The 26,226-nt window shown below is 41.0% G+C and overlaps 1 protein-coding gene across 1 annotated transcript in view; it reads right to left on the bottom strand.

The window, feature by feature from the left end:
- Window positions 1-21,667, bottom strand: part of LOC107194169 — a 29,624-nt gene extending 7,957 nt beyond the window's left edge. The window contains exons 1-9 of the mRNA XM_015583739.1: window positions 21,446-21,667; window positions 10,526-10,690; window positions 9,453-9,691; window positions 7,890-8,163; window positions 7,562-7,754; window positions 6,840-7,062; window positions 5,391-5,634; window positions 4,842-5,140; window positions 4,125-4,446 (exon numbers count right to left, since the gene is read on the bottom strand). Coding sequence (XP_015439225.1) covers window positions 4,125-4,446; window positions 4,842-5,140; window positions 5,391-5,634; window positions 6,840-7,062; window positions 7,562-7,754; window positions 7,890-8,163; window positions 9,453-9,691; window positions 10,526-10,690; window positions 21,446-21,667 — 2,181 coding nt within the window. The remainder of the gene's footprint in view (window positions 1-4,124; window positions 4,447-4,841; window positions 5,141-5,390; window positions 5,635-6,839; window positions 7,063-7,561; window positions 7,755-7,889; window positions 8,164-9,452; window positions 9,692-10,525; window positions 10,691-21,445) is intronic.
- Between the last annotated feature and the right edge of the window lie 4,559 nt (window positions 21,668-26,226).

The following is a 26,226-nucleotide window of genomic DNA, read 5'->3' as shown; positions in this document are numbered from 1 at the left end:
TTTCCGCTGCGACGAGCTGCTCCGAGGCGCTGTCGTCGTAACACTTACACGTTCGTGTGACTCGGTCTTAAAAGTGTGACGACCTTCGGGGCCACGGCTATCTTAGTCACGATTGCCGTGAAAATGAGGTAAACAAGTGTGCAATAAAAGTGTTATCCGAGTAATTACTCCTTTTTTTTCTTTTTTTTTTTTTCTTCGCACTTCACATCGGGAAACCGACACACGTTTTCGTCGTCGAGAAAGCCGCGACCAGCCGTCTTTAGCCGACACTGCGCGAAGACGTGGCGAGAGGACTGCCGGTTTCTTTTTCCTCGACGATATACACGCACCGTGTGCCCGTTGACTTTCGTCGACCGTTTACCTGTAAGGAAAGATCAGGACTCCTCCGTGAATCCTTGCGGTGTTCCACTTCGTTCGAGCGATTTCGTTCACGTTCGATCCGAACTAAATTATTGTTACTTCTACCAGAACTAGGCCTGGTCTTTTTCGGCACTGACAGTGAACATGGTAACGTTTCACGTTGCTTAACTGGTATTTTCTTCGTGGTAATATGTACAACGCGATAAGAGTTTGAAAACTTGTAAAACGAGCTGGAGATATTAGTAAAATTGTGGGATTTGTTGGATGTTTTGAAACTTCTCCTAACCCTTTCGGTACTATGGAAGATTACAGTCACTCGCCACGAAGTAACACTGTCGTGGACAGATTATCCTTTAGAGGATGGACAGGTTTATTTATGACTTTTTATTAGAACTTTTTATATTAACATCAGATTAAAGTGACTGAAGGAAATTCACTTACGGTCAACAACAGTTTTTTCTCTACTAATAGCTGAAAAACTGCAAATTTTGAGTTACGTCATTGTTGCAGCTAATGAGCGATTAATATATTACAATCTAGTGACAGGCAAATGTGTTTCCCTGATTCGATTTTAATTCAGGCCCCATTTAATTAAAAGAACATTAACAGAATACGTGCGAACGGTGCACGAGGTGTTAAATTTTTCTTTTATATTGTTGTCAGATTTTCATGATCGTATTTGACAATCATAGCGTCGTTCGATATCTGTCTCAAGTATGATTCATCTAACATGGTTCAAAGCGTCGTTCGAAGGAAGAAGAGTTCCGAGTGAGACCATTCGAGGCGCGAATAGGAGCAACGCGAATCGTTATTCGCAAGATAGTGCAAGCATAATCAGCATATCAGACCGAGGACAGTCCCGGAGGAGGAGGATGTCGCAATTCCCGTCGCAAGGTGATACGTTTCGCCGTTTTTCTATCCTCGAGCGTCGACTGTCATTCTAGACAGTGCTCATTGTCGGCCGGACAATGGCTGTTTCGTACACGAGAAATTGAGGGAATCGCGATATACGCGATTGCGGAAACACTGACAAGATGGGAATCAGAACACGGAATTGGCTGGCCTGATCGAATAAAGATCACTGACGTTAAGGATCGATCGAGTAAACGATTCTTTTTACAAACGAAGACATACAACACCACATTATTGCACGTTAAATAAAAAACTTTAGAATTCACACATTTCCGAATGAAAATTTCCAGTGGCTCCATATACGGAATAATTGAAATTATAACTGTACCTTTTTTGCGAAAGTCTACTAAATATTCTCGATAATAAAACGTAGGAAGTTTTCCGTCAAAGCAACGTCTTCTTTTTCCTGGAAACATGGAAGACGTTAATCACGAGGGATTATGACTTGTTCACCCTTATATATCCAGAAAATAGAAGAAAGACCAAGGAATGAAGATCTAAGAATAGAACGAACCGGAGGGAATTTGTTCAGCAGTGAAGAATAGCTCTAAGTAGAAAAAGACGACCAGTCGTCAGACAGAGGACACCAGGAGCTTCCAGTTCTCGTTTTCACGCTCGTCGAGCTTACACGCTCAGATCTCTTGGGGAACAGGTGCAAAGGTGTCGGCGGCGAGAACAAGGACACGGGTCCGTGCACTTGCACGAATCTACGTGCTCGTGGAACTTGATAGCCGGTTTAACGTGTTTCGTGCGCGGTGTCATGGCTCGCGAGCGCGTGTGTATGTGTGTGTGCCTGTGTGTGGAAACCCCGTTTGGTCGGGTAGGGATGAAGAGGGAAGAGGCAGGGCCGAGATTAAACAATTGGCTGGCGTGATAACGAGGGCACTTCCCGCCACTAAACTCATCCTGTCCGTGTCGTCTAACCTACGGCTCTCTGGATCCACTTAATCCTCCGCTCATCCATCTGCCCTTCAACCCATCGTGTGTATTGCATCATAACGTGGAATACCACGCGAGCATGAATCTTGATTCCACTCGTACCGTATGTGTCTCAACGTCCTGACTGACTATAATCGGTGGATCATGGGATATCTAGGAGCCTTGAAGTCCACGGAGTCACGATTGGAAACTTTATATCGTCCTCCTAAGCGTTGAATAAACGTAGAGTCCGAAGAATTGAATTTTTAATTATACCCTTGATGAAATTGCATCTCGAATTCTGTAACTGCGATCTTCGATTTCTGTAACTGTATCTCAAAAATCGAAGGATCGTTTTTTTGTGTAATATAATTTTTTTCTCGGGGGGGTTTGTTGGTCCTTCGGTTTCTTTGAAGGCATGTAACCCTAGTTTCAAACGTCGTTCGAATACGTGAATAATACTGTATATTTTCTGATTTTTTCTAATAACATTAATTTCAATATAATGAATGGTTCAAGAGCTTGAATCCTCAAGGGACCACTGGAGCGAAAGAGATTACCGAGACTTCTGTCAGCTCGTCGCGATCAAGAACATCACGCCGTGTCATGTAACCGACGATTTCCGGGCTCGTTTAGTCCCCAACCTACAAGCCACACGCTTAGATCCACGAAGCGTGCCACGATCATGCCTCGCGACTGTGCAAAGTTTACGCCTTTATGTGCACAGAAAATAAACACCGGTCCTGGACGAATCACGTCACGCAGGAAGAAAAGAACCAGTGGAATATAACCGATGTTCGATTGCTAAATATGTTCATAAATGCCAGACGTCACCTGACCTTTTCCATTTGGATCTCTATAATACATATACCTCTGACATCGCGAAAATACGATCGTTACTTCCGACTGAACGGTCTGAATCAGCTGTGTGACGTGGTACGCGTGAAAACCCAATTAAAAGAATTTCATAACATAGAAATATATTTCGCAGAGAAATCAATCTTACGAATTTAATCGTAACAGAGATTCAACGATCCACTCTGGTCTCTCCGTTCGATCGGTGCTCCATTTCAGTTCAAGTTCGCCTCATACGACGTCACGTTCCATGAACGATCATTTGATGCCCGAGATTTATGGTGTACTAACCGCTCGCTTTAAACTGAACGCATTCTGTTCTATTTATACCTGGTGTTTAACGCACGTGGACGATGCATCGGCACACCGAGACGTGTTGATGAACGTTGGGTGACTCACATCGATCGCGGTCTTTTTAATTCGTGTTCCTGGTATCGATAGCTCGCTTCGAGCTACTGAATCTCTGACGAAACAGAGTTCAACCGTGACCATTTAACGCGGGGTGAACTTCAGAAACGGTGTGTAACGACAGACCAGGTGAAAAATCGAAAGGCCACATGGCACGATCAGAGAACGGACCGGATGCAGCCTGGTTAGAGGATAGTCGATCGAGCGGAGCATATGTATGAAAGATAGCTACCTCCGCGTGACGTCTTTGTGCCCCAGTTAGAGCAATTTAGAAGCCGAGTACACGGTGAAGTCGAGTTGTTTTAAGAGGACCGATCGTTCGCAAATCGCCTGGGGAGTAATTGATCCCTCCTCGTGGCGAGCAATTTGCTGCACCGAGGAACCTCACAACCATCGTATTTCGTAGCTGGTTGCGTCGTTAGCGAAACGGTAGTTGGGTCGATCAAGCTATTGGGTTTTGTGACTTTGTCTAAGGTCGTTAACCTAACCCAAATCTCACAATCTTTGTTATTTCGTATCTGGTCGCATCGATAATGAAACGGAAGTTGGGTCGATGAAGCTGTTAAGTTTTTTGACATTTTCTAAGGTCGCTGAATGTAAACGTTTTATGGATTTCTTAATGATAATAGGGGACGATCGTTGGTTTCTGAGAAATGGATAGACCTGCTTACCTATACTTGCTCCTGGGGACCTCTGCTCGGAGGATGATGATTCGTTTTCGATGAATCAGAGTCCATTTCATCGTGGTCGTGACGGGACGGGGATTTCGAGATCGTGATGACGTGATCGTCGTCGCCTAGGATGAAGCTCGTCTTCTTATGTGGCTCCCTGGGTGGTGGATGATGAGGCTTCTGATTGTCGCCCAAACTGGATCTCCTCGATGGTGGATGAGGATGGGCATGAGAATGTGGATGAGGATGAGGATGTGGATGAGAATGTGGATGAGGAGAAGACTCATGGTGGTCTTCCGAATGCTCTGCGAATTTGGTGGGTCTGGACAGATCAAACGTGAATTATACTTAACTAGAATCAACTATGTAGCTATGGTATCATCAATATATTTGGTCTGTTAACCCTAGAACGAGAGTGATAATGTTTTCCGAACCAGATCAATATTGAACCTCATTCATTTATCATCGGTAAACTACGGATCCTTATGCAAGTTCGGAGTTCTATAGGTTAAGTTACTGAACTGAAATAATATTACGGGCTTGTTTTTACTGTATTGAATAAATGTATCGATAAATGCATAAAATCCAAATCATCAGCTTCTGTAAAATATCTCTCGTTTGTGGATAGTGATCTTACTATATTTATTAGTATTAGTTTATTATTTGTAATATCGGTCTAGGGTTAAATTTCAGGATCCAAGTGGCGATTTTCTTCACCTAGGTTCTAAATGCTGTCGAGAGGGTGACCTTGGCGGAGGATTGATGAGGACTGGGACCTGATCCATCGTCGTTCTCGAGCTGGATCTCCTCATCACCTCCACGTTCGACCTACCCTCGTTCTTTTTCGACTCCAACGTGCCCCTCGACGACTCCCTGTGCATTCGCTTCTCCTCCTTGCTCTGTCCTCGATTTTTCCTCAACGTCGCGTTGATGTCCTCCAACACGCGATTGTAATCTTCTTGGTTCCTTTGCTCTTCTTGCGTGTGGCTAATTGGATGGGGCTCGCTGTCCGATAACTGTCGTTGAAGATAAAGAAGATTCATGCCTTATCGACTTCCATACCAACGATCGAATCAACAAGAATATAAATACAGTGTAATCTTTATCGTGCTATTGAGTCCGTAGAAGAACAGTTTGCCAGAAACTTATATTCTTTCATAAGAAAACACAATTTTTAAATTTGACCCCATATTGAATTTAGCTTCACCCGTTAATTAAGTCGAATTTGAGTTCACGATATTCCCAGTGCAGCAATGAAACCAGTACCTCGTTCTGCGTGTAAAAAATCGGCTGTTTCCCGTCAGTCTGCATGCTTTGCATGCTCTCGCGTCTCAGAGAACCGTCAGGGCCGGTGATCATAACCGGGATCGGAGTAAGTGTCGTCATCGGGACGTTCATGTGCAAACCACCGGTGGACGATGCCAGACTCGAACCGGATCCGGTGGTCAAGGAACTGCTGGACGCGTCCCGGTAATGAGGGAACACTCCGGTGCTCATACGCTCTGAAATCATCCAACACAGGAATCTAAATCTCTTAAGATCCAGCAGTGGCGGATCTAGAGGGGGACGATAAGAGCGACTCTCCCTCCCAACAGTAATGAAATATAAAAATACTCTGTCACGTATAAATAATATATATAAAAGGTGGTTTAAAAAAGGTATCTATGTACTTTTACACATTTGGCCTCCTTCCCTAAGAAAGGCCCCTGGATTGGCCCTACTCCAAGGGGTAATAAAATATAAAAATATTATGTTACTTATGCTTGTACATAATATATATAAAAAATGGTTAGAAAAATATATCTATGTAATTTTACATATTTTAGCCCCCCTCAAAAAAAGCTCTAGGATTCGGCCTCCCCCTCCACTCCCTTAAGAAAGGTTCCTGGATCCGCCACTGTGATCCAGAATCACCTGACCGTGGTCAACGCCACGAAAATCACCTCTACTCGAGAAGATCGAGATCGAGCCCGCAGGAATTCTCGTTTATCGCGAATGAGTCACGTTTTTCCAGCGGCGACACTTCAATTAACCGTTCCTCAGCGTTTTACGAACCCGTCTGAATATTAAACGGTCGCTGTTGTTTATTCTGGATCACGTCGGGTCGTGAACACGCCTTCCAGGTGGAATATTTTATACGTTTCCGCGAGTGTAACCGCAGATTCCACTTTGGAAACGCATGGTCGACGTGAATTTTAGGTATATGGGGTATATGATATTTTTTAAACAATATTTATTTTAGACTTTCAGTAATTTCGTAATGCCTTGTAACATTTTCTGCACATTCGATAAGTGTCCCAATACTTATAACAGGGAATCATACTTAATATTTTCTTGGAGAACCCTGTGGCAGAATTCAGTAATTTTTTTATAAGCCAAGAATCTTAAGATCTTAATTCTGTTATAGGAAAATTGACTAACGTAGTTTAAACAAACACAGGAAGTTACTGTTTAAGTCGAAAGGATGTTTTCGGTCAGAATGCCGCAGAAGAAAGTTCGAGGCAGCGGGTCGCCTCGGTGATTAGTATCGCCACAGATTCAATAGACTTGATTCATGTTAATCGAGGTCAATTACATTTTCCCCAGCGAACTATCGTTGACAAAACAGCCTTCACATTTTACGACACCGGTTGGCAATAAGTTTTCCCATCGATTAATCGAATGATAACAATTTAAAATACAATTATGTGGTCTATGGTGGAAAATTCGTTCGTACCTCCCTTCGCGCGTTGCATCGATCTGATTTTGTCCAGATCAGCCGCGGAGCAGAGCGGTGTGTCGACCTCGTAGGTATTGTTGAAAAGCGTGTAATTCACCTCGTATTCACCTGTCTCCTTCTTGAACGTGATTATATGCTCGAACCTGTGTCCCCATAAAATTTCCGAGGGTAGATAGGAGCTTCTGGCTTGAGTGGTCATACCAGTCGATTCGATGACGCCTAAGAGCATCAATATATAAAAAACACTTCAGAAATGCATTTACACTTCCCTTTGACAAGGGAAGACACGGAAGTATCCCCTTCCAATTTTGATGTAACTTCGTATGTCTGTTAAGCAGTCAGAAATAAGGGATACGTATTTTTTTTTATCGACTGAGACGCGACTTTAAAGGGTGAAACCACCCCTCGAAGTTTCGACCCGAAAGTAATATCTCGAAAACCAAAGAAGATATATGAGAACTTCTAATGGACGAGGTTTGCTGTTTTTTATGTAGAATAATATGGTGCTAACTAATTGTCCAAAATATAACTTGTTCGTAACAAAAAAATTTCGGATCGAAACTTCGAGGGGTGGTTTCATCCCTTAAAATCGCGTCTCAGCCGATAAACAAAATACATGACCCTTATTTTTGACTGCTTAATAGACATACGAAGTTTCATTAACATCGGAGGGGGACACTTCCGTGTTTATGACTTTCCGTTTTTTTTCCGACTTTACCTTCCAGCATCACCACGATCTCGAACCGTTCCTTCAGCATATCACTCGCGGATATGTGATAAAGAGGTGACATTTCGTCGATCTTGTGAACGATCGTTGTCGGCCAAATGAAGAATATCTTGTCCTCTTCGCCGTCACCGCCCACTTTCAATTCCGTCTGAAAGAACGGTAGAAGCTCCCCTTCCCTGGTTACCTGCAAATTCGAATAACTTGGTAATCGTTAAAAAATTTTCTAAAAGAAATTTTCATTAGAAAGTTAAATTTGTCGACAGTCGGTTTTGTTGGAAAGTATTTCGAATTGTCCAGATATTCTTCGTCGAATTCTCACTTTTCGTTTGATCATCTGGGCCCTGACGTGAGCCTCGATGATGTGACTCTTCCTCATGTCACCGACACGGAACATCAGACACGGTTGGCCGTCCCTCTGGCAGATCACAGCGTTTCGCGAGAAAAGCAATGTCTGCGTACGTTTCTTCGGTCGTGACAGCTTCGCGAACACTATGCCAACCATGAACGCCTGCAGGATCACGCCCGTCATCGATTGGATGCAGATCACGAACACCGCCTCTGGGCACTCGTCTGTTGGGTGTTTCGATCCGTACCTAAAAAATTAATCCTCATTAAGGACAGAGAAAAGACAGTAAAATTGGTTTTTGTTAACACCAGAACCGTTGGAATAGAATAGAACAAGCAGAAAGAGTAATGCAGTGTAGAAATAGCAAAAATGTAACATATTTGGAGGTTCGTTAACAATTATCTGTCCCTCATTTTCCCAGTTAATTTGACCCTCAGTGTCAAATTGACACAGTGATAAAAAATTAATATAATGAAGATATAGATAGTTAAATTTGTAAATTCTTTAAAGTCACTGTTAGGAGAAAAATGTATCGAATTGACACAAGGGACAGATGAGGGTTAAGATAAGATTACAATAAATTTTCGATAATTGCCGTAGGGTTCTACACAGGAACCTCGACCCGGAATCCAGTTATTTAGAATAAAATTTTTCTGTAACAATTCATGGCTTCCAAATTGTTACAGATTTAGAGTTTTTTTTTATCTACGGTGCATTAACCCCTTAAAAAAATGAATAACTACGATCACTCTATCTTCAAACGTAGAAATTGGAAGATGTTCACATACCTTTCTGGTTACATTGCAATTAGTAGGATTCTTCTCCTAATAAATATTAGATGTCGATACGAATGTTGGATAGATATTACGAAGGAAGCAGTAATAGAGAAACTTTTAGACCGAGAAGAGTAGCTTCTCAACAAGTTTATGGCATTACAGAACCGCTCAGGACTAAAAATCTATCGTTATCGATACTCTTCTCGGGTCCCAAGCGAAGTCTGTGTTCGCTCCGCTGTCCTTTACGCAGACTGTTTCGTTAAGTGTCCGAAAAACGATTACCGCGATGGGTCCATCTCTATCGCAACGGAACAGTTTTAAGCGAGTTCAACTAATTAATCTGAGGGCGAACAACTTCTTTCCGAAAGCGGCAGTGTGATTTAATAGCGTCTGAAATTCGTTCGAATCACTGATCCAACATAGACTGTGGTGATAATATTAATCCTTATAGTACCTTATAAGTTTTCCGTGTACCGTTCAAAAATACCTTGAAAAACATGCGATTTTTGAGGTATCTATTAAAGCGAGCATAGTTCTCTTAAAATTGAAAATATTAATTTTTTCATTTTATTATTCCTTTCTAGTAAACGTTCTACTATATAAACTTATTTAACAAAAAATAAAGTGTCATTACGTGTGTTTAAATTGTATTGAAAATGGAAAGCCGATATATCAGCTCAAGGTATTTTTCGGGAAACCCACAAAGCCGATATATCGGCTCTGAGGTACTAAAAGGGTTAAAAAAAATGTGTCTAGTCACCCGATCGTGTGTTGGGTCTCGATTGAGAACAGGAAAGAGCTGGTGAAACCACGAATGTCCATGATGCACGGGGTGAACGTCAAATTCGGATTGGAATAGTTGTCTGGATCGAGATCCCCGTGGCTGTACGCTATCAGCCACCATATCAGAGCGAAACCCAGCCACGAGAGGAGGAAGTTCATCGAGAAAACTAGAAGGGTCCATCGCCATTGGGCGTCCACTAGCGTCGTGAAGATGTCCTGAAACAGAATTCATCAGTATACAATGCTATACAGCGATCTTTTTGACTTTTGAATGACTTTAGGGTCACTTATTTCTTGCTATCTATGTGGACCAGAATTGTTGGAAGTTTCGTTGGTTCATATTTTTGGAAGTTTTATTAAACCTTTTTTTGTTTTTGTGAAGACTATCTAAATTTCCTACTTACTGAGCTACATTAGTGCTTGCTTTTTCTTTGTAAATCACGAACGTCTACTCATAACGTTCACGGTTTCCAAAGAAGAAAATCTCTACTAATGATGGCTTAAGTGTTTTATATTGTACAGAATAAAAGTGAAGATCGAGTTCAGTGCTTCATAGAACAAAAGATCCCGAGCGTGTCGAGGTGTAACGCAAGATTTTTGGCGAACATTAGAACCGGTCCGAATAATAGGGGATGAAATCGAAATCCGAGAATAGCGTTGCATGTAACCGTCAAATTTTACATAAGAGAAAGGTAATTTTAGTTCGTCGGAGCTAAGTGGTGGCCGATGAATAAAACGTTTCTAGAGAATCTCGCTGAGATTCAGCCGGTTACACGGAAACCGAGCGTTATAGTCCGAGGCAATTTGGCAAGTGGCTGCAATTATAAAATACAGAGTTCAGAGCAGCCCCTCTCCACCGTGCTAATCGAATTTATACCGACGATTTCGGAACGGAAAGGAATACGTGGGAAATTCGAGATACCTCGGGGCGTGATCTGTCGACTGTGCAGCAAGTCGAGGATCCTACGGATCGCCTTGAAACGACGTATACTCGCGTTCGGAGTGGCGAACTAGCACGGCCGTACGCTTTTAGAAATACTTTAAAATTACCTGAAGGTAACGGCGTCGTCGCTTGGCGACATTTCCTTGTACGACATTGCAATCGCCGTGCTTGAAAACCACCCTCTTGCGTATCCTTCGCGAGCTGAACCTGGTCTGTCGATATCTGAAAGCAACCGGGCCCATTAACACCAGGAATTTAACCGAGAAGCCAGTCTGATTGGCTAGAAATCTTGATATATCGAAAACCTTCCAAATGTAGTTAATTGCAAGGTGTACCGATAAATAGTTCATTATTTTTTAGAGAAACTTTGTATTCCTTTCGAAATAATTCAAATACATATCCTGTTTAATCTATTATTTAATCATTTTTGTGTGTCTCTGCAGTGAATTACTTATTAGTACACCTAATACAGACATTCCACACCATTTTGTCGGACAAGAGATCGCTAAAATATTTTCAATCTGAACAATATCGCCGTCTGATTCAAAATGACACTAAATCATTCATTTATCTTGCCAGTAAAAAAGAATGTATTCCATATTTTCTCTGTGATACGAAGTTCATTTAGAATCGAGGGGAACAATTTTTCAATAAAGAATTTCGTCCTTGTTATAGTGACGGGACCCTTTGACGAATGATTAAATGCAGCTTCAAAGGGTTGCAGATGTGTTTCGTATCACTTGGAACGTTCCTGCCGTCACCTATTCTGTTTTATCGTGAAAAATCACGACACCGGTGTTGCGTTTCACGAAAAACGAGACGCTGCTCTCCCACGGGTTCTCTAAAGGCCGTTTTAAAAGCGATCATATCGTCTGCTCCGAAATATACGGAGCTTAATGCCAGAGGACATAATTTACGGTCGAGCGGCTTTCGTTCGAGCCAGGATAGCGACCGATCGAGGGGTGTGAGGGGAAAGGGGCAATTTGCCAGAAAATCGACAGACGAACGTCGTGTTCCGATGATCTTCCGTATCTACGTGATTCACGATATTGGCCTCGTCGTTCACTAGTAATATCGTCTGCGAATAGAAAAAAATCGTCGTGTGTGGTTCACGAACGTTCTTAACGAGCCCATGAGCTACAAGGTTTCCGTAAAAAAAAAAAAATTCATCGTTTGTAACTACCATCCGAGACCCGAACATCGTCTATATTTGTTTTACGTTGTATTTTGGGAAACGCGTAATCTGTTTGTCAAAAAGACTCTCTCTTCCAACTTTCCTTTCATTGGTCACGTGTATTATTTTATTTTTGCGGCGGACCAACGTCACGTATTAGGTGTAGCAATAATTACAGTTTGCTATGAGGGTGTAATACAATTTCAATTATTTTCGATTGTCTTGTTCAATTAACCCTTTAAGTGTTTTATTCCATTTTGAAAACGCGCACTTGAGTGCTTAATTACTTTCAAGCTATGATAAGTATAATCGACGAAAGCAAAGGGAAAATGCATTTGCTATAAAATTGAAATAAATTCTAATAAAATGACAAAATTAAATCAAAAAAGATGCCAGGTTTTCATGACGAGTATACTCGACGTAAGTTTGACGAGAAATTGCGAGGGAAGAATGATGGCGATTCTATCGAGGGGTTAATTAATCAAGTCCAGTTTTTCCAACGTTTTTATCGGATCGTTGAATTAAAAATGGTATTATACGAGTTGGTTGGTAAATATTACACAGTGGGGTGCTCGAAACGGAGCCAAACTCGATTCGCCCGCGAAGTGGTCCAGTCCCGCTAGTCTTTCTCGCGAATATACACGCGTAACGAAACTCGAGCCACGCAAATATTTGGTCGATCCCGTTTCATCTGGGCCAGTGACGTTAGTCGTTATATAGAAATGTTTACGAAAGCACATGGTGTTTCTATCCGAAACCTATTAATCCGTAAAGAAACAGCGCTTTGTGAACACAACCGCCTCGCGTTTCGCGCTACTAATGGTATACACACTCCCGCTTGTAAGCATTGTACGTAGTATAAATGTTACAAGGCTTTACGAAATCACTGAAAGTCTGAAATAAAAAATGTTGAAGGACATTAAAGCTTTATGGAGAATGTTTATCCTATCATAAGGTAATAAAAGTGGTTTAAAATATATAATTTCGACAAAACATTATATTTTCTTTCTACTGTCCATTAAAACTTCCTTGATTCGTTATTAAAAATCGGTACTGCAAGATGTTTGATAAAATTAATGGAAGTTTTTACTCTTCTTAAAATCTTACATAGAACTTATTCATTAATAATTAGAAAAAATTGTTCTTCGATTTCAATTTCCGTGAGGTGAAAAAAAATTTAAAATAAACATTCGCAGTCTACTTATTAGCGATAGTGTGTAAAATTGTAATCAAAGGGATCGAACACAGTAATAACTCGTTTGACGTAATGTTGCGAATAAAAGGAGAATAGTACAATATAATGTTCGTCGTCTATAACGAATGAAATTTCTCTGCTTCCGGTTATGACGGTGAAAATTCCAGAGGCTGCTCGCCAGACGACACACGTACACGTATTCCCGTCTGATACGAAACCGACCCCGAAATAAATCCCACCCGACCGTGAGGGACTCCGAAAATTCGTGAAGACTAGACGCTCGAGATTAGAAACGTCGGGCCTGTTTACAGACGGGTGTTGCGCAGTCACGGATTATTACAATTCTCTCTCGTATCGGAGGCGCTAAAGTTGTTGGCAGAGTCCAAGGATTGCCTACGATCTCTTTGAACTTGTCTCTCGTCGTAGGCGATCGACTTTGTACTCGTTTGGATTTCTATGCGATCCTCGGTGTCTGCAAACGCGTCAACGTGTTCCCCACCTCTCAAACCCCAGATCTCAAAATTTTCGTTTAACGACTGGCTGGTGGTAATGAAATACTAGTTATCGGCGAATGATCCAATTTGAACGATCGTTAAGTTTAAATGCAAAATGCTTTCCTGACCTTCTGCTGACGTATATTGAGTGGGTATTGGTAGGTTTTTCATTGCTTGTGGGTAGAATCGATGGTAAATAGGTGCTTGAGTTACGTGTAAAATCTCTGAGAAAGTTTAAAAGATTGATAAAATTCGGAAGTTTCCAATAACAAATTAAAAGATGAAAAACTATTTCACCATTTTTAATCGATTGAACGCTGAAATTTCAATTGTATCAATATAATACTTTTTCTTGAATGAGTGGATACTTGGCAAACAATTCTTTAATCTTATTAAGTAAATTCAGCCAATAAACATTCAAATAACAGAATGAACATATTACCATAGAAAGTAAACTTAATCATAGTTAAGGTTAAAAACTAAAAATAGAAGAAGGAAAGAAAAAGAAAAATATAAAAAAATATATACACAGTAACATGCTGCTGTAATTAATGGAAAACGAAAGTTCTCCTCAAGTATTAATGTACAAAACTGAGAGATAAATCTTATAAACATTATTAACTGCTCAGAAGCCAGAATTACGATCTAAGATACTGCTGCTGTTCACTATGTATATTATTCGAATAATATTGTACCTAAATCTGGATGAAAATAACCAGAACAGATGTTCAGTGGAATAACAAATTAAATGTCGGTTCTGTCGTGTTGCGCAAAAATTGTTATCGGAAATATCTTTTTCCTGAAGTTTCACACGCACGATTGTAATTGGATCGTTGTACAAGGATTAGAAATTGACGTTCAGCTGGACATTCTGACGTCTTTCCCTCGAAGAAGGATCTGCTTCTAAACTTTCTGTCGGTCGTGTAAACCTGGAGCGTATATTTGTCCGCAGGGGGTCGAGGAGAGAGGACGAAAGTTCCCGTTCCGTTTTGTTATCCCATCGAAGCCCAGAAAGAGATGTCCCCTCCCCCTGGTAAGACTCTAAGTATATACCCGCGCCCTCGAGTTTGTCATTTTGCCAGTTTCCGATGGACTCTCTGGAAACGCGTAGCTTGATTTTTACTTCTCTACTCTCTTTCTCTCTCTATCTACCACCCCTCACGGTCCGACGATTCTTTGAAGCGTAAAAATAGCCAGATCGGAGGCTTCATGGAGCTATTGAACTTCGGTGAACGTTTATTCTGAGCGTCTAAGCGTTTTGATTCGTTGAAAGATTTACATATATTGATTTCTGGGTATTACCCACCGGGATGATTTAGATGTTACACTTATACATCATCGTGTGTCGTCGATTGTTGACCAACGAAACGTTCGATTTACAGCTGAGAAATTAATATTTAAGATTTAAGGGTTTACATAATCTCGATTCGTTCAATCACCTTCTGAAATAAGAGTTGGATACTATGGGACTCGATCCAATGATCAGAAGTTGAAAAGAGGAAGTTGAAGTCAAGGAAAAGAATGTGAAAGATGAAGGGAAGATGATACTGTGGGACTCGATTCAATGATGAAAAGTTGAAACAAGAAGTTTAAATCAAAGGAAACAAGGTAGGAGGAAAAACTTCCCACAATTGACCAGACTTCGATTATTAATTTCCTCTCGAACGGACCTAAACCGTGCAGTTCAATTTGGCTTGTTTCGTTCGCCTGGCAAACGACGATCTAAATTCGTGTGGTTTCGCATCGTTCAACCCTGACATATTGACCCGTGATGAAAATAGATCACGACTTCCACACCTGTTCACGCAGTTTCCATCAGCGAGGCTGGAAAATCTAGTATCCGGGGAAAGAATCACTTCTTTAGCTAGAATCGCGGCCCAATTTAATACGGTTACACGAGGAAACGTTTGAGACTCGTTGGAAGTTAAGTGAATTTTGTTCGAAAGATTGATGACGAACGGAAGTAGTATATAAAGCTACATTCTGACGTTTATTTTACCGAATAACAGTCTTGGCTACTATTTCGGCAATTACGATTTCTATTTTCAATCGACCAATAATATACATAGTGATCGTCGATTAGACGCTGATTAGTAATTACTTATGATCACTGATCAGTGATTACTTATTAACCCTCTTGGTACGACAATACTTTTGACGAATGTGTCGCGTGTGCGCGGAATATTCTACTGTTTATGGCACTACTACTATTCATGAAACATGTGTACACGTCCATAACGTTCGTAACGGCCAATTCATTGAACGTGTATACACGTTAATAGCACCGAAACGTTTAAACTGGAATTTCAGAGAAATCTATACAGCCAGCATAATTGTATAAATAGGTTAATTACCAACGTTAACCTGCATAGTTACCAGCTTAACTCCTTTGGTTCTTTGCACACCTTCAGGAGCCATGAAATCTCGGTACTCTCTAGATAACTAACCTGGTTTCCTTTTTTCCTTCATTTCCTAATTTTCTAATTTTCTAATCTCATCAATGAATAAACCTAGGTCACGGATATTTTGAGGGTGTTTCAGTTCAGAAGAAAATCTAACAAAGTGGCTAAGAGCTTTCTTTGCAGTATTAATTATTCAAAAATTTTCTCATTTCCTATTCTGTACGTTTATATCAAAGGGCTTATTGCCCGTTGAATAAATAAATAAATAATAATATAGTTCGATATCCATCGAAAGCAATTCGGTTCAATTCACTTTTCTCACCTTTCTCTTCAACGAAACGAGACACTTTATCTTCCAAGTACGATTACGACTCGTTAATTATCGAGTTCCAAGCTGCGTACAATTCGTCCATAGAAATCGTAACCGCTCTAACGAGCCGAGGAAACGTTCGTGAGATCTGTAAATGTTCTACGGTTAATTGATTAGTCGAACCACCGGTTAGGAAACACGCTTTGCACAAGATTTCGAAAGGCCCGGCCCACGCGAACAGCGAAACGCCAGAGCGATTCAGAGCGGGGACGAGAAAGTGACTTGTGATTATGATAACTAGCCGCAATAAAGCTAATAACATGAATCGTACAGAGATTGAGAAATTGTTGTTTAATCATTTAATTCTTAGACCCTTAAATTGTTATTTAAAATTTATGAGACTAATATATATATATGTTGTATTTTATTATTTTGAAGTTCAAAATATCGATACTAGACAGATTTATTTTTTTTTATTTATTTTGGAGGGAATAATCGAATTTCTCAACTGAGAATATGGAGATTTGTTTGACATCGATGAAATTATGGATTTTTGCTGACAAAAGTTAGATATTAATTTGACGCTCTGGACGTTAAAGGGTTAAAGAATGCCATCCGTGGGATCAAACGAGCATTAAACTCGATCTAGTGTTCGGAATTGTCTTGATTCCTCCATCTGCATCTTCAACTCTGGGATTGGAGAACAGATTGGTATCGTTTCGAACTATTTCCGCAAACACTCCACGATTTGTGAAGCGTCCAATCGTCGAAGCGTGATTCTGAATGAAATCGTAATCTCGTGAAGGTCAACGTCTGTCTAATCACATTGGTTCGTTATCGAATAACATACCTATGTCGAAATTAGTAAAACATGTGTTTAATTTCTTCTTTTTTTTGTACATAAGGTTATCCTTATTATCTGTTCATCATTATCTCATCTCTCTTCTTCTGAAACCCTTCGAACTCTTTACGCTTGTTTCAGTTGCCTAAATCGAGTTTTCGCTCGGGATTTGACAAAAGTATTTTTTAAATAAAATATTTAAATTGAATTGTAAAATAAGAAAAGAAAAAATACATACATATTATATGATTGTATTTATCCCCGTTTATTCGGTCTTTAAAAATATTTAATGTTCAGTGCCGAGGAATCGTCAACCACTTATCGAGGATTTACTGTAGATATGTACTTACGATTCTGCAATTTATCTTTATACTTTCATGTAAAAAAATGGACTGACGTAGGATTAATAATATTATTACTAATTCAAACGATCGAGGATTCCTTTGGTTTATGCAATGAAAAATGTTGAAAATAACGGGCATACTTTTGCAATTCCTCTCTCCACGCCGTTTCGCCGGAAGTGGTTGCCTTCATGACCAACATTGACACTTGGGAGAGCGCCCTTTTCAAACCGGATAACGCCATTCCATCGCCCAAATGGACTTTCCCTGACCCTGAAGAGCTCGGCGACAGGGTCTTCGACGTCGATCCATCCATTCGTTTCATCTTGTTCCCATATTCCGCGGAACTTTGGAGTCGTTCGCAGACCCAACAACGTCCTATCGCTTCGCGTCTCAAAGACAACCTTTAATTCCAACGTGACCACGTCGTATGAATCATCATCGTTCGCGAATCAATCAAAAGCACAGGTTCGTCTGTCGCGTCGAGATCGTAAAAATAAATGCTCGCGAATCGAATGACACACGTGGACTCGTGCTGCGCCAATACAATATATTCTATACTACTAATATATTACTAATTCGAATAGAAAAAATAAACGAAATTCATTCGAACCGGTCACACGTTGCGGTGGTTCGATGATTCGCGACTCCCTTTAGAAACTCGTCGCGTTATTTCGGTTCGACTTGCAACCGGTATTTCGCGGTCTAAGTTTAAGCTTTCACGCCCGAGGCCGTACGCTTCTAGCGGTGCCGCTGGTAACACGCGGGAACCGAATAAAGGGAACGCATCTTAGGTCAGAGCCAAATGTCGCAGCGTGTCCAGAGCCACTGGAAAATCCAGATCAAACGTTTGCACCACATCCGTTTATCGACGATCCTACCGCCGCGTGTTCACCGTCGAATGATCGTGATCGATCCACAATAAGATTCACCGTTCCACGATCATCCTGCACTGAACCACGTACACTTATGATTTCTGATGACACCGTGATTTTTCGTCGAACCACCACCATCACACAAACACTGTCACTCGTGTATTCTCTGTTTCCCTCGTATCGGGAGTAGAATTTTGCGTAACACCCCTTCACAACCAACAACCACACTATACCTAGACACTTTGATCTTCTTGGAGAACAATCTTTGTGGAAGTTGCTGAAGATGATATTCTTCCTTAGACGAAATCACAGATCTCTAACGGGGGGATAACTTCGTTTGACCGCGTTGGTCACTGTGTTTTTACGCACTTTCTGGGACTATTTATAAAAACGTCGCGTCACCCGGTGAAATCGTTTGAAAAAAGATTCCAAGGCAGCGCGCGGAATATGTCGAGATGTTGCAGCGGGATCAGAGAACGGTGGGATAGAGGGTTTTGTTAATTGCAACGGTGCTCGTTTAGCGAGCACAGAGGCTCGACGGACACTGAAGCGATCCAATTTCGACCCTTGGCCAACGATTTCCCTTTTGTGTTTCCACGCCAGGTTGGCAACGTTCGCACACGATCGGCCAGATTCGGCTGATTCGCGTAGAGATGGAGCCTTCGTTGACAGAACTCCACGACGGCCCGAATAGATCATTGGACTGTGTCCTACGTTGGATGCACCCAGTTCGTGTCGCGATCAATGGCGGTTGGATCACGCCGGATGATGGATGGTTTCGTCGGGAAATGTGTGTTTCGATCAGCTAATTTTCAGTTTCTGAGGATCTTTTGTGGAAATCTGAGTACACGTGGATGGCTACTATATGTGTGGTTTCGAAAATCTCTATTTTTACCAGATAAACAGCAGAGACAATTGGAAAGTTGGCAGCGTTAAATTATACAGCTTTGATTCACGAATTCTCATGAACCTGAATTTTCAGGACGTTTATTTGGAAATAATGTAGGCAGCTCGATTAAGTTCAAGTGTGGAAAGTGTCGTAGTTGTAACTACTTTTAGCAATCCAATGACCGCTTTGGTTTTTCAATCGTTTTTGAATTCATTCATTGTGAAATTTAATCACTTAGGAAACGATAGTGACTTCTATGAAGAAGTAGTATAATAAGTTTAATAATCAGTCTTCTATGAAAAAATTTTCATGGCTTCATTTTCGAGATAATCGATTGGCGTGCACTTCAATACGCCCCGACTAGAATGTCTGTTCATAACCTTCCGTTTCTACTTACTACCATGACGAATACACGTGTTTCAGATTAATTTTCAAATACGATTTTCTCGAATTCGAAATCTTAAATAAACAAAATTTATTCTTTTTTCGGATTTATGTTTTATTATACCACCATCCGATTGGTTGTATGACGATTTTGGGGACAATCCGTATAAATATTGCGATTTATTACGATGAAGTTGCGTTGGATATTTTTCTGTCTCGAAAAACAACGCGTTGTCTGTTAAAACGAGGGGAAGAATGAACGGAGGAAGCGTTAACAAGCGGTTCCGGTGAAACGTAAAGGTCTCTATCACGCAGACAGAAGCGACGCCGGGCGTCGTGGAATCCCTGGTACACGCAGCAGGCGTCTTCCGCAATTAGGCGGTTCTATTCTTGTCCCGAAAGAGAAGATTTCTGCCGATCGCGGCAAGGGAAACGGGAACGGAGGCGTCGCTATTTTCGCGGGGGTCGCGGCCTGCTGTTGGTATTATGGTCCAATTTTCACGGCGACGTCGAGTACGTGTTTTTTGACGGCGCCGGATGACGGTCTCGCGGCGCCATTGACGGAATTATCGCGATACCCCGCGAGGATCCACCTGGCGATCGTCTCAATGGGATCTTTTCAAAACATTCAACAGAGAAACCTTCTGTTCGCGGGTCTTATTTTACAACGTCGATACCTCGTTGGATTCTTTTCTCTTTTCTCAAATATTGTGGGAAATACTAAGAAAATATAGTGATCTCATTCTGAAAAGAATCCTTGATCTATTTTCTGTTATATTGTGGATTATGTGAGGAAGATTGACTACACGTGTTAAATTAAAATTAACAAAATTTTTCTCTCTTGTCTAGATTATTTACTCTTTCTTTGAATATTCTGGAGAATACTAGAAAAATATAATGATGTCACCATGAAAAGGATCCTTGATCTATTTTCCGTTATACTATCGATTAAGACAATAATGATACGGATTTTCCATATAACTTAAGAAGAAATGAAAATGTTTTAGAGTACATAAAGTACTTACAATGCATTTATTACCACGAACATGTTCATATTTCTGCCAAAATCGACGTCCTTACAGCGTTTTTTTCTGTCAGACTTCCAATCAGGAAACCGGGGAACACTAAATCGTGTCTTCAAAAGTATTCCTGGTTTTATATTTCCGCTATCGGTCAGGCGAAAATTGACCATTTGCAATAAGTATAGAACACGTTAACCAACTATCTGTATCTGTATCGACTTATCGAGCGTGCATTAAGTGGTGATTAAGTGTCGGGCGCGGATGTTAAAAAGTAAATTACAGACCGTCGAAGTGCCCCTTAGATTTTTAATTAAAGAACGAGTCCGTTGGAAACTAGTCCAAGTTCAGGACACCGAGCCTCACTTAATTCCGCTAAACTGGGTGCCATTCTTAGTGTAACGAAAGTTTAGTAAAATATCACACGGTCATGATACACATACATTCCGATGCCTTGTCCCGACTCTTTTGTTCTTCTTATCATAATCGAGCGGTATGCGTGCTCAAAAAGATAATGGTAATTATTCGTTAGAAAATAGCCTTAAAATAAATTCCTGCAAAATTACCCTTCCAATACCGAAAGAACGGTGAAAACGACACAATGCAAACATTCATAACACGGGCATAGAGGGTGGACCACGAAACGTGATCAGCTTAGATTATTCAACTGCTACCTGTTCGATCGAAATTGTTTTTGGCTAGTATAATATGATTCAAGGAGAATAAATTTGTTTTCAACGCCTATTTTCTTATATAATTAACAAAAATCTTCGACATGTGTTTACTAAATTGTTATCATAATCTCAGATTAAAAAGCTGTAAAAGCGACCTACACTATTTTCTTCGCGATTCCGACCAATTGCAGTTTTTTCAAATTTTTTTTGTACATCATTAGAATGTTCTTAACTTAACAGAACTCAAGTGACTTGGAGCAATTTTAACAAAGTTGTTCTGTTTTAAGGGTGCGCGAATACTTTTGTTACCCTCAAGACATTCGGTACAAGAACTAAATTTCTGCCCGATTTTTATGTTTATAAATTAACGTCTAAAATTCTAAATTTCTATAAACACCCACAGTCCACCGATCACGTTTCGTCGTCCACTCTCTGGAAATTGCTAAGAATACCACGTCTTTTATCCCCGTTGCTCCTACCGGCTTCGTCCGTGGAGTCCTCGCTCAGTTTTACTGCAACCGCGGCCGCAGGAACGGTCGAGTTCACGAGTAACTCGTGCAATGGTAGAATGCTGTTTCCGGTCGTAGTGCAGAGGTCCAGATCCTCGTTGGTTCCTACTTTCCTGAGAGAACCTTTTTCGGTCATGAGCATCTCGTTGAACGATATTCGTATATTCTTGTTCCCGCGCCCCCCGCCTGTTGTCTCGTCGCCACGTTCTCGTATTTATAGATACACCACGGTATGTTGCTAAAACATCACTCTTTAGACAACAGAAACAGACAATTTCCTTTTAGTTGTCAACCGGCCATCCTGATCGGTCGATCCACTTCGCCTGAAACCTTCGAATAACTCCAATTATTCCGAGCACCACTCTCAGACCTTCGAATACACACAAGCTGTCGAGGGGGTGCTATAAATTCAGCAACAGTATTCCCAGTTGGTGTAGCTTACGCAGCTTAAACGTTCCTCGAAGACACAAGCGTTCACCGCTTTCTGTTGTACGACGTCAGACGAATTTACGATTTCCAATGGTTCGCGCACCACTTGTAGCCAATTCCCTTCCGTGTCCACGGATTTAGACGCACTCGTGTTCGGTTCCTTTTGTTTTACAAATAGAACCGTTGTTTCCGTCTGTTCAAGCACCGTAGCCAGTGTCGTTCGAACTTTCTATCGGACCCGCAGCAACCAACGGTGGGACCAGATTACGTACATAGAACCGATCGACCAGCACCGCACCATTGGTATCTAATACGTCCCGTAAAAAATAACAGAAAAATGTAAAATCGTTTCGTCACTGGAACATAGTCCCTTCGTTTGCAATGCAAATCGAAGATTACGTTTAAATTCACGCGAGCATTCCAAGTTCCACGGCCACGTCCACGGCACCACACCGTCCGTACGATTTCTCGTGCGAACGCACATTCTATCGTTTATTCTCGTACCGTTTCGTCATCGTTATCAATTTTCCGCGAGGGCCGCGCATGGTGACCGAGATTTCCGCAGTCCTACGTAGCCTCGCGCCCTTATCGACGAGATTCTCATTAAAACCGCGATCTATTCGACACGGATCTTCCTTGCGGCTCGACACTTCCTTTTCCGTTTGATTTCCCCGTCTGTACTGCAAACGTATTCCTCAAACCTTCTTGTAGACTCTTTTATGCAACAGAGTAGTCTTCCAGAAAATATTACTATTAAATCAACCGAAGCAATCAAAATGACTGGTCAGTACACTTTTAAAACGTTACAAGAAGACACTTTTCTCAGATCTTCTATAACTTTTATATGAAAGTGAACGAATTAGTTAATTTATTGTTAATATGATCAGTAAATCAGCAAATTCCAGTGTTAAACCACCGAGCAAAAGAAAACCAATTCATGATCTACACTTCTCTTCGATCGGTACTCCGACTTCAAACTCTCTATATCACGAGTTCGACGTCAAGTAGAATCATATAATTTCTCCTTAAACAAGGGCTCACCGGAAGGTTCGTCATGTTTATTGGTCCAATAGAAACAGCTGTACATTTACCTTCGGTAGTTCTAATATTAAACCACCGAACAAACAGATTTCCATCGTTCAGCATCGATCCCCAAAAGAAAACCAATTCACGATCTACACTTCCCTTCAATCGATACTCCAACTTCAAACTCTCTATATCACGAGTGCAACGTTAAGTAGAACCATATAATTCCTCCTTAAACAAGGGACCACCGGAATGTTCGTCATGTTTATTGGTCCACTAAAAACAGCTGTCCATTTATCCTCAGTAGTTCTAATATTAAACCACCGAACAAACAGATTTCCATCGTTCAGCATCGATCCAATTCACGATCTACACTTCTCTTCAATCGATACTCCGACTTCAAACTCTCTATATCACGAGTGCAACGTCAAATAGAACCATATAATTCTTCCTTAAACCAAGGTACCACCGGAAGATCGTCCACAATCCTCGATTTTCCGCGGTTCCCCGTCCGAGATCGTATCGTTCGGCGCCGAACAAAGCCGGCAAGCGTGCACCTCCGGTCCTCTCGGTTTCCGTTCGTGGATTCCACGCTATTTCTATCAGTCCAGGATCCTCTTCGTTACGGGTATCATTCATAATTCACCGTGACCAGCAAGCGTTCTTCCGTTTCCTTGACGCACACCGTTTTAACGATCGAGGAACATGTCACGATCGACGCCCATCCAAACAGTCGAACACCTTGATCGTTGTCTTCGTCGTCTATTGCATAAGAATTCAATGGTTCCTTCCTCGCGTTATCTACCATCGCACACACACACACACACACACACACGACAGAATCACACCTTCTTCTTCCGTTTACTCGATCTGCAGCTTCGAAGATCTTGGAACGTTCGCCAAATCGGCGTTGGTTCACGTCGTGGCGCGGTTTCACGATCGTAGAGACCGGCGAAAACTCGCTCGAAACCTGTCAACGGGAGAACCACTTCTGAGATTGCGTGCGCCGCGGCGGCATAAGCGAAAATAATCCACGCACACCGACGGGGCCGATGAACGTGTACTAACGGCTACGTGGGCACATGTCTCTCTGCGTTATATCCTGTGTACGTGTGTGCGTTGCATAGAAACTGTGTTATACACGAGTGTACGGTACGGAAAGGTGCACGTGTGTATACTCAACGATCTTGTGGAAAGTGTATGTGTGCGAGGAAAAACGCGACTTCATCGACACTCGTGTACATATGGAAATGAATTTCTGTGTGTTAAATAACGAACACGTGTGTGTGCCTGTGCGAGCACGAGTGTAAAGTAGACTTGACATGTGGGCAGGGACAGAGATAAGATTATGATGGTAGAACCGCTACTAGGCCCCGACCCGTGTGGTGTTTTTCGACAGGAAATTTTTTTTTGTATTCGCGATTATGAAATATACATACTATTGCTGCACGGTTTTTCTGCCCGTTCGAGGAGAGACATCTATGGTTGCGAGGAAAAACGACAAGTGGTAGAATTTTAGAAAATTTTATATAGTACCCTACTACATACGAATGATAAAAATATATGTATGTAAGCTTTATTTTACAAGAAACATTTATTATTACGTAAAAAGAAAAAACAAGGAAATATTGATAATAAGAAAAATTGGCGTTCAGAACTTTAAACGGCAATATCTCGAAAGTGAATGTGACCTGCGGCGTTGTTTCTGACAATCACAGACATACGATCGGAGAGTCTGATAGAAGTGGAGCCATACGATTTTCTGTTGCTGATATAAGCTCGACGATGGAATACACTGTGTATAAAACCACCAAAAAATGTTCAATTCTTATGTATTCTGGTTAAAATAAAAACGAACCAATTATGCCAAGTCTGAAATCGTGTTAAAAAATAATGTTTCGCTATAAAAGAATAAATTCTGTTCTCTAGAAGAAAAGTGGTTCGTTTTTATTTTAACCACAATATATTAGAAAATTTTAGGCTGGTTTTGTAATTATACCACGCAGTGTATTATCTATGAAATTTATCTTCTATAGTTTGTGTGTAGTGTATTCAAGAAGGATCGAAGGTTGTATTGTGGAGGCTGAAAATTTCGAAGATCCTTCTCGAGAGAGAAAATGATCGACATGAGGTGTGACGACGTTCAATTGATTTTTGCTCGAGCCGATGAAATAGGCGTAATTTCTTTCTTTCTTTCTTCTATCTCTTTCTGTTCCCCTCTCTATCTTGTTGATTTTTTTTCACCGATTTATGTGTCACCGGCAGCATAAATAGTGAAACGAGCCGGGTACGTACGCCTCCTCGATCGCCAACACACGTTTGTACACGAAGTACGTGCCACACATTCTCCCGACTGGCGTAAGCGGCACAAGTGGCTTTATACATATGTATGTAAATGTAAATAAGCGAGCGCGTAATGTAAACCGTGCGCAAAGAAGAAGTAAGTACGCGTGTGGAACGCGGTCGGTTATCGCGTCTGCTTGGGAACTTCGGAACATTTTGGTAATGGGGGTTTTTTTCTGTTCAGATTTACCGTTGTAATCGATTATCAGTATTTAAATTTGGGAATATAGATTTGATGAGAAGATACTAGGAGAACACGACATAGATCCTTGGATCATTGAAGGGTAAATCTATTCTGTAGATCTAGAAGCTCGGAATGAAATTGACTTCGCAATGTACATAAGATTTCTTGTAAACTATTGTTGTTTTATGTTTGCTAGTTTTCTTAATTCACATGAAAATACAGCAGTAAGTGGTGTGATTCATAATTCACGCTATAATTTCATCCGGTTGTGTAACTGAAATCAGCGAGTATCTTTTTACTTGGTAATTGAAGTTGGTGACATTTGGTATCTATTTCCTCTGAATCATTTGAACAACAGAGATTGAATGAAATTGAAACTAATTGTTCAAAGAGTACAAACATATTCAATGTGTCCAGTATGATAGATTCTTAGATAGGAATTACGTGTATACGTGTATATTGTTTTATTTGAATTAATGAGAATTTTAATTAATTAATTAAAGAGCAGCGTTGAAGTGTTGCCGTGTAAGTACTGCCATCTACGAGGAGGAAACGTAGATCAAAGGCGACGCTACTTTGGTTCCAACATGCTTTAGATAAAATATATTACATAAATAATGCCACAGACGAGGTGTAAGGACAGATGGGATATAATAATTCGATTTAAAATCCAATGTACATATAATCGTAATCAGATTTTTTGGGGTCCAAGAACCCCA

The sequence above is a fragment of the Dufourea novaeangliae genome, unplaced genomic scaffold, assembly GCF_001272555.1.
Source record: "Dufourea novaeangliae isolate 0120121106 unplaced genomic scaffold, ASM127255v1 scaffold21, whole genome shotgun sequence".
Classification (NCBI taxonomy): domain Eukaryota; kingdom Metazoa; phylum Arthropoda; class Insecta; order Hymenoptera; family Halictidae; genus Dufourea; species Dufourea novaeangliae.
This window is presented reverse-complemented; position numbering and strand designations above follow the sequence as displayed.